This window comes from Rhinatrema bivittatum, chromosome 3, assembly GCF_901001135.1.
Source record: "Rhinatrema bivittatum chromosome 3, aRhiBiv1.1, whole genome shotgun sequence".
Lineage (NCBI taxonomy): Eukaryota > Metazoa > Chordata > Amphibia > Gymnophiona > Rhinatrematidae > Rhinatrema > Rhinatrema bivittatum.
In genome coordinates this window covers 198,982,333-198,995,201 of record NC_042617.1, presented here as the reverse complement: position 1 = coordinate 198,995,201, position 12,869 = coordinate 198,982,333, and the positions used below count along the sequence as shown (strand labels likewise).

The window sequence follows — 12,869 nt, the reverse complement described above, 5'->3', positions numbered from 1 at the left end:
TGCTGTACTGATGCCTTATTTATACCATTAGCTGCTCTGCACCAGCTCCACTGCCACACCCACATGCAGATGCGAGGCACGGAGAAATCTCCAGCTCTTGGCCTCTTCGGAAGTCTCCCATTTGACCACGAGTTTCAGCTAAACTCTCTGGATTAGCACTTACCTCTTGTGGGTTTTTGTTGTATATTTGCATTTAGGCTCAGCTTTGAGCCAGAAATTTCCTCCTGCTCCTTTGAGCTGCCAGCTCAATTGGAAGCAGACTCTGGAAGCATTTATTACATGCTTAAAACAGAGGGCAACAAAGCATGGTACATACATTCAAAATGATCATTATGGATAGAAAGAGCATAAGTCGTACAAACACAGACGGTAACTTTAAAATGAGTGTGTGGACGCCCATACACTGGCATTTTAAATCATGCATGCAGTTGCAGTTTTAATGCATGTAGGTAAGTGGATTTTAAACATGCTTGCGTGAAGGACATTCCCAATTTTACCAGTTAGTCCACCAGTTTGCCCAGTCCGTCTCAAGGTCATCCAGACCCCTCTGGTTTTTCGGCCTGCACTCCCCCCAGTTGACCCATACCCCTCACCCAGTCATTTTAGGCCTAAACAGAGATTTATGCAAACTTACACCTCAGCACCCCTGACACATCCCAACTCCGTCTCTTTTTCTTTTTACACGCGCATATATGTGCGTAATTTGTGACTTTTAAAATTCATGTTGCTCACACGTGGCCTCTTAACGCGAGCAATGCTTTTAAAATTCACCCATTAGTACTGTAAATCACAAAATAACAGAATATTCAAAACAATTGCAAATTATTTACTTATAAATTAAATAAAATCATAAATAAAACCCAGTATGCAATCCTGATAAAAGGATTCCCAGCAATCCTATCTGTAATGCAGTAGTATATCATTTTGTGGCAAAGTTATACGGAATTCCTTCTATCATAAATATTCTGCATAATATACTAGAAAATCAAATGCCTTGAGCTGCCATTCACACTTACAAGGGATTTCCCCCCCTCTTTTACATCCCATTCCCTCTCAACTAACCCAGTGGGAAAAATCCTCAGCCAGGAGTCAGGCCTCAGGCCTCCCTGTGGAACCCTGCAATCACTGACCCTAGGTCCAGCCATTAGGTGCCGCCATTGTGCAATGGCTGACATTCCCTCCCCCCAGGATCTGTGAAAGCTCCTTTCTTTATAGCTCTGGGAGCAGAATCCGGGTCTGGGAATAAAACCCAGATCTTCCAGATGGCAATGCATCGGGCTTGCCATTAAGTCACTGGGAGGGCTCGACCATTTATTCCCGAGTTGTCAATGTACTTTAGTAGAAAGATGCTACATAAATTTACCTAAGATGACAGTAAAAACCCAGACTTGATGGGGTTTTTTTTAATGTGAGGTTACCATAGTATGATATTTTCATAGAAAATGCATTTGCACTTTGGATTTTTCTCTGAGAAGCAACTGAAAAAGCCACTCATCTGGGTAAGATCCTGGTTTACTTTAATATACTAATATACCATGTACCTCCAAGCTGACATTTCCATGCAAAAGAGATCTTTGCAAACATTACAGGTGTCTTATAGTTTTCTTAAAAGAAAAGAGCATTTTGAAGTAAAAGGGTTGATATTACACGCATGGTTACATTGTTGGAAGAAGTGGTATGCTATAAAGAATTGTAAAGTGTTTCTGAAAGACACAGGAAACTATCAGTAAAGTTTTTCTCTGGATTGTCCATGTTGCCTTACCTGATTACTTTTTAAAGCTTGCAATGGGCTTTTTATCATGCTCAATCCTTACATTTGTCACACTAATTTACATAGTAACATCAGTAGAAATGAAGGTCAACCAATAAATTGGAGATGATATCTTTTTATGGGACTAACGATGTATTTGAACTAATGTTGGTTGTCACAGACGTAGATGAATGCCAATCCACCCAATGTCATCCAAATGCCATCTGCTATAACACACCAGGCTCCTTCGTATGCCATTGTAAGGCAGGTTACCGTGGTGATGGCTTCCAGTGCGTTTTAGGAGGTAAGAATATGGGATTTTAAACCTCTTTGAGCTTCTGTGATATTTAACTGAGTGTGAATTGTCCTGGTAAACCTATAGCTAAGAGATCTGACTCGCCGGCATCTTTACTGTTAAGAGGGAGATCCCATAACAGTGTTCTATAGCTTAGTCTTTATTACACTTCCCCATGAATGAGTTTGAAATGTTATTTAAGTAAAAGCACTTGAACTTGAAATGGTATACATTTCAAACGTATCTGAAGTTAAATGAGGACTAAACATTTCTGTTATATATTCAGTGGGTGGCAGCTACAATTATATATATATATTATATATTTATATAATATAATCTGTCCTGTTTTAATCCTGGCTGACATCCCATTTGCTATTTTTTGTGGTGTTCTATGTGACAGTTTCCTAAATCATGCCTGGCTATATTTTGGAGAGGCATCCTCTTATCCTGTAGGTAGGATATCTCATCTTGCCAAGATTTTGCAGCTTGCTATGTACCAGGATTGCTCTCTGACTCTCCATGGAACTTAGTTATGAGCTTGGAGTCGTGGAGGTCCATATTCAGTAACGCCTGGATAGCAAAGTTAGCCGGATAAACGTATCCGGTTAACTTTGGTGGTGTATTCAGTAGTGCAATCACACTATTGAATATAGCCGGCTATTTTAAAGTTAGCCGGATAAATGCTTCTGAATATGGACCTCCTCTAGTCTTGGCTAGGATCATTTCTATGCTGAGACTCTGCTCCAACTCTAGTAGATGGCACATTTTCTGAAGCTCTCCAGGCACTAAGTAGTGAAAAATGTTTAGCAAATTTTTATTGTTTAATCTTTATTTTACCTGTTACTGATTTCAAATTGAATATTTTCCATTCTCTGTTTCCACTTTTTGTCAATAAACTCAATAATTTGTTAGCTCTTTCTATGCTGAGTAATTATCCCAGTATTCTTTCTGTAATTGGTCTGTAGGTGCATTTCTGTGTGATCCTCTAGGTTGTGTGCGGTCTCAATGTCCCTAGAAACCACCAGAGGATAGCCTGCAGGCAGAGTACTTGCTCAGAGACGTGGGACCCAGTTGGCAGGTGTGAGGCCCTCAGTGTAGGAGCAGATGCGTGGGTGCAGGCAGTGCTTGGTAGGACCCTCCAAGTGGCCATGGGTTAACTGAGTGAGTGTTATGGGTGGTGCTGAGACATTACATGACTTCTATCTTTCACATTGGTGGCTCCAGTGGCCACAGGGAACAGCAGCAACAGTGGTGCTTTGTCTCCACCCAGGCTGACTCAGAGATAAAGGGGACAGCAATGGTAAATTTTTATTTGGATCCGGGTTGCATCAGAAGAAGGGGGTAAGGCTGTTGTAGTGGCACCCTGCTTCTTCTCCTCCCAATGATGGCCCTTGTTGTGGCAGAGTGGATGGTAGTCAAACAGAATGGATGGCGACTGAGCTGGAGGTATTGTTTGGCCCCACTGCAGGCCATATCCAGCAGCATGGAGCAGGTGGACAGTGGTAGTGACTGTGGCACTGGCGACTTTGTATGACCCTGTTGCAGGATCGGGCCAGAGGCTGAGTATGGTAAGGGCTCTCCTTAGTTTACTGCAGGCCCCATTGGGGCAAGTGGTGGGTGGCTGCAGATCTCCATTGGCCCCACAGCTCTTGGTGGGGGTGGGGCATAAGTGGTTCGTCCTCAGCCATGGCGGACAAACATCAGCAGGGCATCAGAGGATTTTTTTTTTTTTTTTTACTGCTAGGAGGTAGGAAATGTTTTGCTCTGCCTGCTGCTCCCCCAGATATGTCACTCTAAGTACAGGCCTTATTCTTTCCTTGTTGCAAGTTCCCTATATGCAACTATACAGACAGCATCACTCAGCTGTTACTTTGTAGACAGAGAAGGCCACTTCTTCAATTCCCAACTTTATTAAAAAGTAACAGGCAAATTTTAAAACTACCATGCATCACCCATACTTATGCATATTGGCGCACAAGTGGAGATACACTTGAATTTTAAATCATGCCCGCACTTGTGCACACATGATTTAAAATATGCCTACCACACATAAGTATGCTCCTAATTTTAAAAAGTTACTTGAGCAAACCTACTTTGCAGGATTTAACACACGTATGTAAGCAGTTTTTAAAACATGCTTGCGTGTCGGACATTCCAAGTTTTTAAAATTAGTCCAGCAGTTTGCCCAGATAATCTCAAGGTCACCCAGACCCCTCTGGTTCTATATCCTGCACGTCCCTCATTTGACTCGGACTCCTCACCCTGTTATATAAGCCCTAAAACATGAGATTTGCAGACTTGCTCCTCACCGGGAGCAGCAGTAAAATTACGCGACTAACAAGCCAATGCGCACTGTGGCCTCCGGTTTTAAAATATGGAGTTGCGCACATCACATTTGGCCCTATCCCAGAACGCCCAAGCCTTACGTAAAACTTCTGGCTTTTAAAATACACGTCGTTTGCACACGGCCCGCAGACCCGTGTATGAGAGCTTTTTAGAGCAAGCAATGCTTTTAAAATTCGGTCTTATACAAGTAAACAGAGTTTTACTGTGAATAGACTGGGGAAAATACTGCAACCAAAGCAGTCTGGGTCACAGAAAACAAAGGCAGGTGAAAAGTGGATTCTTCTGCTGAAGAATACAGTCCGAGCAGAGTTGAGGAGACACATGAGCAAAAACTCCCAGTTTTCAAGTCAGAGGTTAACCCTTCAGAGCCAGCTACATTGAATCCAGCAGAAGTATTGAACTTGCAGGCTGGCAACCAGTTGGCAGTAGAGCAGTAAACAAACTACACAGCATAGAAGCATGAACAACAGTGTTAGTAATAAAAAACAGACAAAGGTACTATGAAAGCAGGACAACAGGAAACAAACAGGAAAAACACCTGTTGAGACAGGACAGGCCTGCTGTGCCTGTTGACAAATCCAGGCCTGCCCTCCATGACTGTAAGTGAATATCACTGGACTATATTGCTTTTATTATTTGAACTTGGTTCCTTTTTCCTCAGAAGCCTGCACTATTCCTTAGTAGTTTCCAGTTATATTGAGGATCTGCTCCATTCAAACACCCTTGCACTTTCATCAGCCCATCACTAGCCAGTTTATTATCCATCAATCCTGCAGTAGCTGCAGAGAGGCCAGAAGCAATGACATTGGTTGGCCTCAAATTTTGACATTTGTGAAATAATGATGTGTGAGCGCCATTGATCACTTGCTTACATTACAACTTTCAGTCAAATATGCTACTGGTTGTGGTACTCCAGGGAAAATGTTTCATAGGAGCAGAGAATATGGCAAAGGCTTGATGTGTGAGATGCACCTAAACAGTCATCCATAATACATTTCCCTATTTAAAGGGATGCTACCTGATCCAGGTCAGTGCTGACAGGCTGATCCAGTCCTGGTTTTCCCTATGTCTTCTTTGGATTTAAGGTCTTACTTTTCCAGGAGAAATTGTAACTACAAGTTCACAGATGCACTGGGGCAAAGCCAGGTCTAGGTCAGCCTATCAGACTGGGTCAGGTAGCATACCTAGAGGATGGAAATAAATTAAAAAAGCTGGGTCAGGTAGCAGCCCTAGAGGATGGGAATAAATAAAAAAGCTTAACTGGCACAGAGCGGCAGTTACTACCCTTAAGAGAAACATGGGGGTAACCTGCACGGAGCGGCAGTTACTATCTTGGGAAGCTTGCTGATCAGACTGGATGGACCATTTTGGTCTTTTTCTGCCGTCATTACTATGTTACCTATATCAGATTCAGATTCTGATAACTTTGGGCCTGATTTACGAAAGCTTTTTTCCCATTCTGTGTCTATGGGAAAAATGCTAAGTAAATGAAGCCCTTTCTTGGCATGACAATTTTACATCGTTGCCAAAGTAATATGCAGAATGATTAAAATAAAAGGGTAAGCAAAGAAGGAAAAATTGCAAAATGGTAATGTCAGATTCAGCATCAGGGATATGTCTCAGATTTTGGTGCTTGTCCATATTGTCCCTGGCCAGGTTTCATTTCTGGTCTGGTGTTATAACCACTGTTTCTCCTCTTTCCCCTAGGATTATAAAGAGGTTTTTTTTGGTTTTTTTTTTTTTTGCTTGTTCTTTTGTGAGAAGTCTTGAATGTTCTCTGTCTGATATGAGAAATGTGCAGCTTTGATAGTTTTGTATTTTGCATAGCACAAGTGGAAATGTATTTCTGTTTCTATTTTTCTATTGGTGCGTTCCATAGTCGAGTTTTCAAGATATCCACAATGAATATGCATGATATAGAGTCTATCATCTTGGGGTTTCTAGTTTAGTTTTTGTCTGCATCTTTCTGTTTCTAGTCTGAAATCACTTATCCTGTATTTGGTGAGGGTCTGCCTGCTTTTTGCATTTGTGACTGAGGTGAGGTATTCTGCTAGTGTGTATTTTATGTATAGGGATCTGTAGCAGTCCAGCTTGTTCTGTTTTCCAATATCAGTTCTTGTTGTGATTGTATTGTATTTTTCTTGTATGTTATTGTTGTAAACCGCCTTGGTCAGCTTGCTGTTAGTGCGGTATAAAAGTGTAATAAATAAATATGAAGTGTCTTGGTATTCTAGGGCACGTTGCAATATTTGCATTGCCATCTTTTCATATGATGGGCTGCTGTAGTTTGTTTTTAGTTTTAGCTCTGGATTGGTATGGCAGGTTTGCTATATAGATGCTGAGTGGTTTTTTTTCCCCCAGGGTTTTGTGTTGTTTCACACAGTGTCTAATAGTGGATAGAGTTTGTGTCAGTGTTATTGAGATACCAAGGTTCAACGCACTGAAATATTGTATTTTACAGAGGGATCTAAATATGATGTCAGAATTTCCACTAACAAATCACCTCATGGAACCGTATTTTTCTCATTAATCCTTCAAACTCTAAATTAAATCTCTCTATTGATTTAAGATCTACTATTTAAATCAATATGCAAAACTTAATCAACACAACTTTTTATCAAAACATTTTTTGTAGCTGGAGAGGAAAGTTTCATACTCTGTTCTTTTTACTCCCACAATCAGGTGAAGTTCTGGCTATTAGCTGTAGCCTACAAATTTCAATGAACTCATTTTTCCTACATTCTTAGAAATCTGCTTGGGTGGAACAAGCCCCTCCATCCATCCATCCTGACCCATTTGATGGGTCAGGGCCAGTTGCAGGTGCCAGCTGTTCAGAACTATAGACTTCAGAAGACAAGGTCTAGGGCCTTTTCATATTTTGTTCCAGTTCTATGGAACTCCTTGCTAGTAGGTCTTAGGTTCGAGGGAGATGTGCAGGTATTCAGAAAGCAGCTAAAGGCTGGCCTTTTTAAGGAAGCATGTGGATGATATGCCAGTCTTTCATATGTTTTAACAGTTATCAACACATAGGGGCAGATTTTTAAAAAGTATGCGCGCTCGTACTTTTGTTCACCCAACCAGTGCAAACAAAAGTCTGGGGTTGGCGCGCAAGGCTGCGCAAAATTGGCAGCCTGCGCGCGCCGAGCCACGCAGCCTGCCTCCAATTCCGCCCCTGGGCCGGAATCATGCCCGCGGCCCCACCCCCGGAACGACCCGATGACGTGCCGGCCGCGACACGCCCTCCTCCCCAGGAAAGCCCCGGGACTTACGCACGTCCTGGGGCTTGTGCGTGCCGCCAAGCCTATGCAAGATAGGCTCGGCGCGCGCAGGGGGTGGAAGGGGCAGCTTTTCGGGGGTTACGCGCGTAATCCTTTGAAAATCTGCCCCATAATGTTTTTAAGTATGTTAATCTGTACTCCACACTGAACACTGTTTTGTTGAAAGTTGTGGATTATGAATTTTTAAAAAATAAATAAAAGGTGTAGCTCCTTTCCATGCTCATCCTAATTCAAGGAATGGTAAATCTGTTTCCTTTACTAGAGGATGTATATGCTGCTTCTGCAGCTTTCCTAGCCACGTATATGATGTAAGTGGATGCAGCCTGAGTTGAGCATCAAATGCATGTTTTAGGTAAGGCATGCTGTTATATAGGCCAGCAGACTGCCTCCACTGTTTTAAATTATGCCTACGAAAACAAAAGCTTGAGTATTAATTTAAAATTTTCAAAAACAAGACTTTGGAAGCTAGTGTATGAAGCTGTTAGAAATTGTACACACAGCATGAAGCATTGCTGAGCAATGGTTGTGAGTTATGGGAGACCAGTCAAGGAGCAGGGACATTCCAGCACTCTGTACTTCATTCTTTCCTTCATGCTTCCTTTTTTTTTTTTTTTCCATTTCAAAAAGAAACAGATGTCTGAATCCCTTTTGGTGAATAGAAGCAAATCCACGCATGTGGGCCGGGGCTGAGGTCTCTGAGAGCCGCCCACCCCAGCACTATTAATGTGTGTTAATCCTTTTCATATGACTAATGCATACCCAGAGCCCAAGGCTGCTTCCTGTTTGTAGTACTTTACTGATAAAGCAGCTGGAGGGACAGCATTAAATACAAACAGCTAATTGTGGATGTGGCACCCTAAGAATTAAACTCTTTATTAAATTTTAAAAAGCCATCCATACTTATTGCAAAACAAGAAACATGAAAGTCATTAATATGACATTATTTACTGTATATAAGTTCATGTTTGATTATATAACTAGCTTCCAAGATCTGCTTTGTTAATGGTGTGGTTGATTTATTATAAAGACCCAGTTTATTATGATAACGAACATTTCAGTGATTTTAGAGAGAGAAAAAGAAACATTTGGCGAGCACTTTTCAATAGTGTGCACAGCTCAGCATATACAGACATAAGTCGATGCTTCTAAAGTTACCCTTCTATCTTATAAACTGTGCAGCGGGAGCCGTGTATCTCGTCCCAAAAGTATGTGCATATGTGTCAGTGCGCACACAAGTTTGTAATGGGGTGAAAATATAGTTTTTGCAAATATTTTATAAAAGTGCAGATGTATATTTTACACATTAAATAATTGTAATATGTGCATCTAATAGCCCTCCGTTTGAGTGTAATTTTCAATGGTCCGCTTAGGGCTAAAGGTCGTGTGTGCAAAATGCACACAGACTATAGCCTGAATTTTCAAAGCGGACATACGCATAAGTCTGCTTTGAAAATTAACGAGTTTGTTTGTGTGACATATGCACATACGTTTATAGCTGCTGGTTAGCAGATGTAAATGTGTGCGAGTAGATCTACACACATTCTTTCGAAAAATGAAAGTGAGAGTTTATTAATGCTCTTCCTGCTCCACCTCCGCCCCTCGGAATACCTCTTTTCAATGTGCGTGAAAGTGCAGACAGACTTGCTTCTGCGCGGACTTTTATATCCACAAACTAATCAGCAGCAATAAGGTAGCCCCGTGGATCAGTGCTAAACGCCATGCATACACTCCAAAACGTGCCTTATGCTCGGCGAGCAGTTTACTCCTTGAGATAACATCATACATACTTGTTCATCTATCCAAGGCACGAGAGAGAGCCTTTTTGGTTCCAGGCTCTATATTCTGGAATACTCTCCCGGAGCAATTATATATGCTAACAGATAATACACAGTTCAAAAAAGCCCTAAAGATGTTTTATGTTTAAAGCAGCATTTGGAGAAGTGGTTGCTTAGTATCCAGTTATGATTTTTAGTTTGAAATACAGACTGCTCTTTTGGCTTTTTTTTTTTTTTTAATTATGTTTTAGTTTTATCTGTTTCTTTTAATTTGTATTTATTGTTTTATGTGTAATCCCTGGGCTTGTAGTCCCAGACAGAGGTAACAGAGGCCCATTTTTCAAATACTGTCATTGGTGGTACACTTCCCTTTATGGTCCATTATATTAATAATGGAAAACAAAACAAAACTTCTATGCCAAATTTTCTAAATTCAAAAGGAATATTTCAAATTGTGAATGGCATATTTCTCTTATTTATTTTGATCTATTTACTTTATTTCTTATTTAATATTTTATTTAATATTTTTATAGGAGGAAAGAAGACCTCAGAAAACTGGCAGGTGTTACCACCACTATTTGCACTATTGCACTCATTGATCTTACTGCCTCCTCCCTCCCTATTTTGTTTTCATGTGTGATAATTCGTGTCTAAAAATGTTTGTGAAATGCTGACACTAGAAACTTCGATGACCCAAAAATATACAATGCAAAGTCCAACTTCCAAACAAACGTGTACTTATCTTTTGTTCTGAGCTGCAAATTGTTGTACCTAGCTTCAAAATTCAAATCACTGTGATATACAACAAAGAACTGTCGATATGCTGGCATTTAGTCATTAGCTGCCTCGGGGCTTTCTTTCTCTTTAAACCGCTTTAAACTGTATTCGCTGTGCACTAAAAACAGCTAAATGTACCTTTATAGCTAATTTTGATGTTATCAATGGGCTCTTTGAAAGAAAAATTGTTCTCACATTAAATTCATTAGAAATAAGAGTGAAAGGAAATGGAATTTCAAGAAATTCCTTTGGTTATTTGAAAGTGAGTTGATATTTTGAATTTTTGTTGGAATACCATGTGGCTATAAAACCATCTAATGAGAAGATATGCTTTTCTGCGTTTCTGCATCTTTTTTTTTTTTTTTAAGATGCATGGTAGAAGAAGTTCACTACCGAAGTTGAAAAAAGAACTTTATTATTAGTAAGTTCAACAAGGTGGGATATTTTGAACTTGAGATCATGTTCTTCTAATGTTATGTTTGCTGTTTTCAGTGCTCACTGAATACAATTTAAAGCAGTTTTTAAAGAGAAGGGAAGCCCTAGGCAGCTGATGGCAAAATGCATCAACTTCGGCGGTTCTCTGTACATCACAGTGATTGAATTTTGAAGCTAGGAACAACATTTTGCAACTCAGACCAAAAGATAAGTAGTAATTTGTTTGGAAACTGGACTATGCATTGTATATTTTTGGGACATTGGTGATTTTAGTATCACCATTTCACAAACATTTTTTAGACATGAATTATCACACATGAAAACATAAAAGGGAGGGAGAAGGCTTATAAGATCAATGATTGGAATAGTGCAAGAAGTGCTGGTAACACTGGTTTTCTGAGGTCTTCTTTCCTCCTATAAAAATACTAATTAAGAAATAAAATAAATAGACAAAATAAATGAGAATTATGTCATTCATTAATAATTTGAAATATCCCCTTTGAATTTAAACCATTTAGCGTGGAATTTTTTTTTTCCATTTAAATTATTTTTTGCTACACTATCTGATTTTTGTACCATTACATTAATATCCAGGATTCCTTGAGTTGGGAGGAAGATAGTTCTTCTAGGCCCTAGGCATTGCAGTAATTTGTATCACTAGGTGGCAATATGGTATATAGCAGTAATGAGTCATAAGAACATAAGAAATTGCCATGCTGGGTCAGACCAAGAGTCCATCAAGCCCAGCATCCTGTTTCCGACAGAGGCCAAACCAGGCCACAAGAACCTGGCAATTACCCAAATACTAAGAAGATCCCATGCCACTGATGCAATTAATAACTGTGGCTATTGCCTACTTAAATTTGATTAATAGCCGTTAATGGACTTCTCCTCCAAGAACTTATCCAAACCGTTTTTGAACCCAGCTACACTAACAGCACTAACCACATTCTCTGGCAACAAATTCCAGAGCTTTATTGTGCGTTGAGTGAAAAAGAATTTTCTTCGATTAGTCTTAAATATGCTACTTCTAACTTCATGGAATGCCCCCTAGTCCTTCTATTATTCGAAAGTGTAAATAACCGATTCACATCTACTCGTTCAAGACCTCTCATGATCTTAAAGACGTCCATCATATCCCCCTAACCTCTTCAGCCTTTCCTCATAGGGGAGCTGTTCCATCGCCTTTATCATTTTGGTTGCCCTTCTCTGTACCTTATCCATCGCAACTCTATCTTTTTTGAGATGCGGCGACCAGAATTATACACAGTATTCCAGGTGCAGTCTCACCATGGAGCGATATAGAGGCATTATGACATTTTCCGTTTTATTAACCATTCACTTTCTAATAATTCCTAACATTCTGTTTGCTTTTTTGACTGTTGCAGCACACTGAGCCGACGATTTTAAAGTATTATCCACTATGATGCCTAGATCTTTTTCCTGGGTGGTAGCTCCTAATATGGAACCTAACATTGTGTAACTACAGCAAGGGTTATTTTTCCCTATATGCAACATCTTGCACTTGTCCACATTAAATTTCATCTGCCATTTGGATGCCCAGTCTTCCAGTCTTGCAAGGTCTTCCTATAATGTATCACAATCCGCTTGTGATTTAACTACTCTGAATAATTTTGTATCATCCGCAAATTTGATAACCTCACTCATCGTATTCATTTCCAGATCATTTATATATATATTGAAAAGCACCGGTCCAAGTACAGATCCCTGAGGCACTCCACTGTTTACCCTTTTCCACTGAGAAAATTGACCATTTAATCCTACTCTCTGTTTCCTGTCTTTTAACCAGTTTGTAATCCACGAAAGGACATCACCTCTTATCCCATGACATTTTAGTTTTCTTAGAAGCCTCTCATGAGGGTCTTTGTCAAACACCTTCTGAAAATCCAAATACACTACATCTACCGGTTCACCTTTATCCACATGTTTATTAACCCCTTCAAAAAAATGAAGCAGATTTGTTAAGCAAGACTTCCCTTGGGTAAATCCATGTTGACTTTGTTCCATTAAACCATGTCTTTCTATATGCTCTATGATTTTGATCTTGAGAATAGTTTCCACTATTTTTCCCAGCACTGAAGTCAGGCTCACTGGTCTATAGCTACCCGGATCATCCCTGGAGCCTTTTTTAAATATTGGGGTTACATTGGCCACCCTCCAGTCTTCAGGTACAATGGATGATTTTAATGATA

General features: G+C 40.1%; 1 protein-coding gene across 2 annotated transcripts in view; it reads left to right on the top strand.

Moving 5' to 3' along the window:
- Window positions 1–12,869, top strand: part of NID1 (nidogen 1) — a 201,589-nt gene that overhangs the window by 116,817 nt on the left and 71,903 nt on the right. Inside the window, exon 12 of one of the 2 annotated variants that reach the window (XM_029594102.1) lies at window positions 1,932–2,054. The exons of the other annotated variant lie outside the window; for it this stretch is intronic. Coding sequence (XP_029449962.1) covers window positions 1,932–2,054 — 123 coding nt within the window. The remainder of the gene's footprint in view (window positions 1–1,931; window positions 2,055–12,869) is intronic. 2 annotated transcript variants of the gene reach the window in all.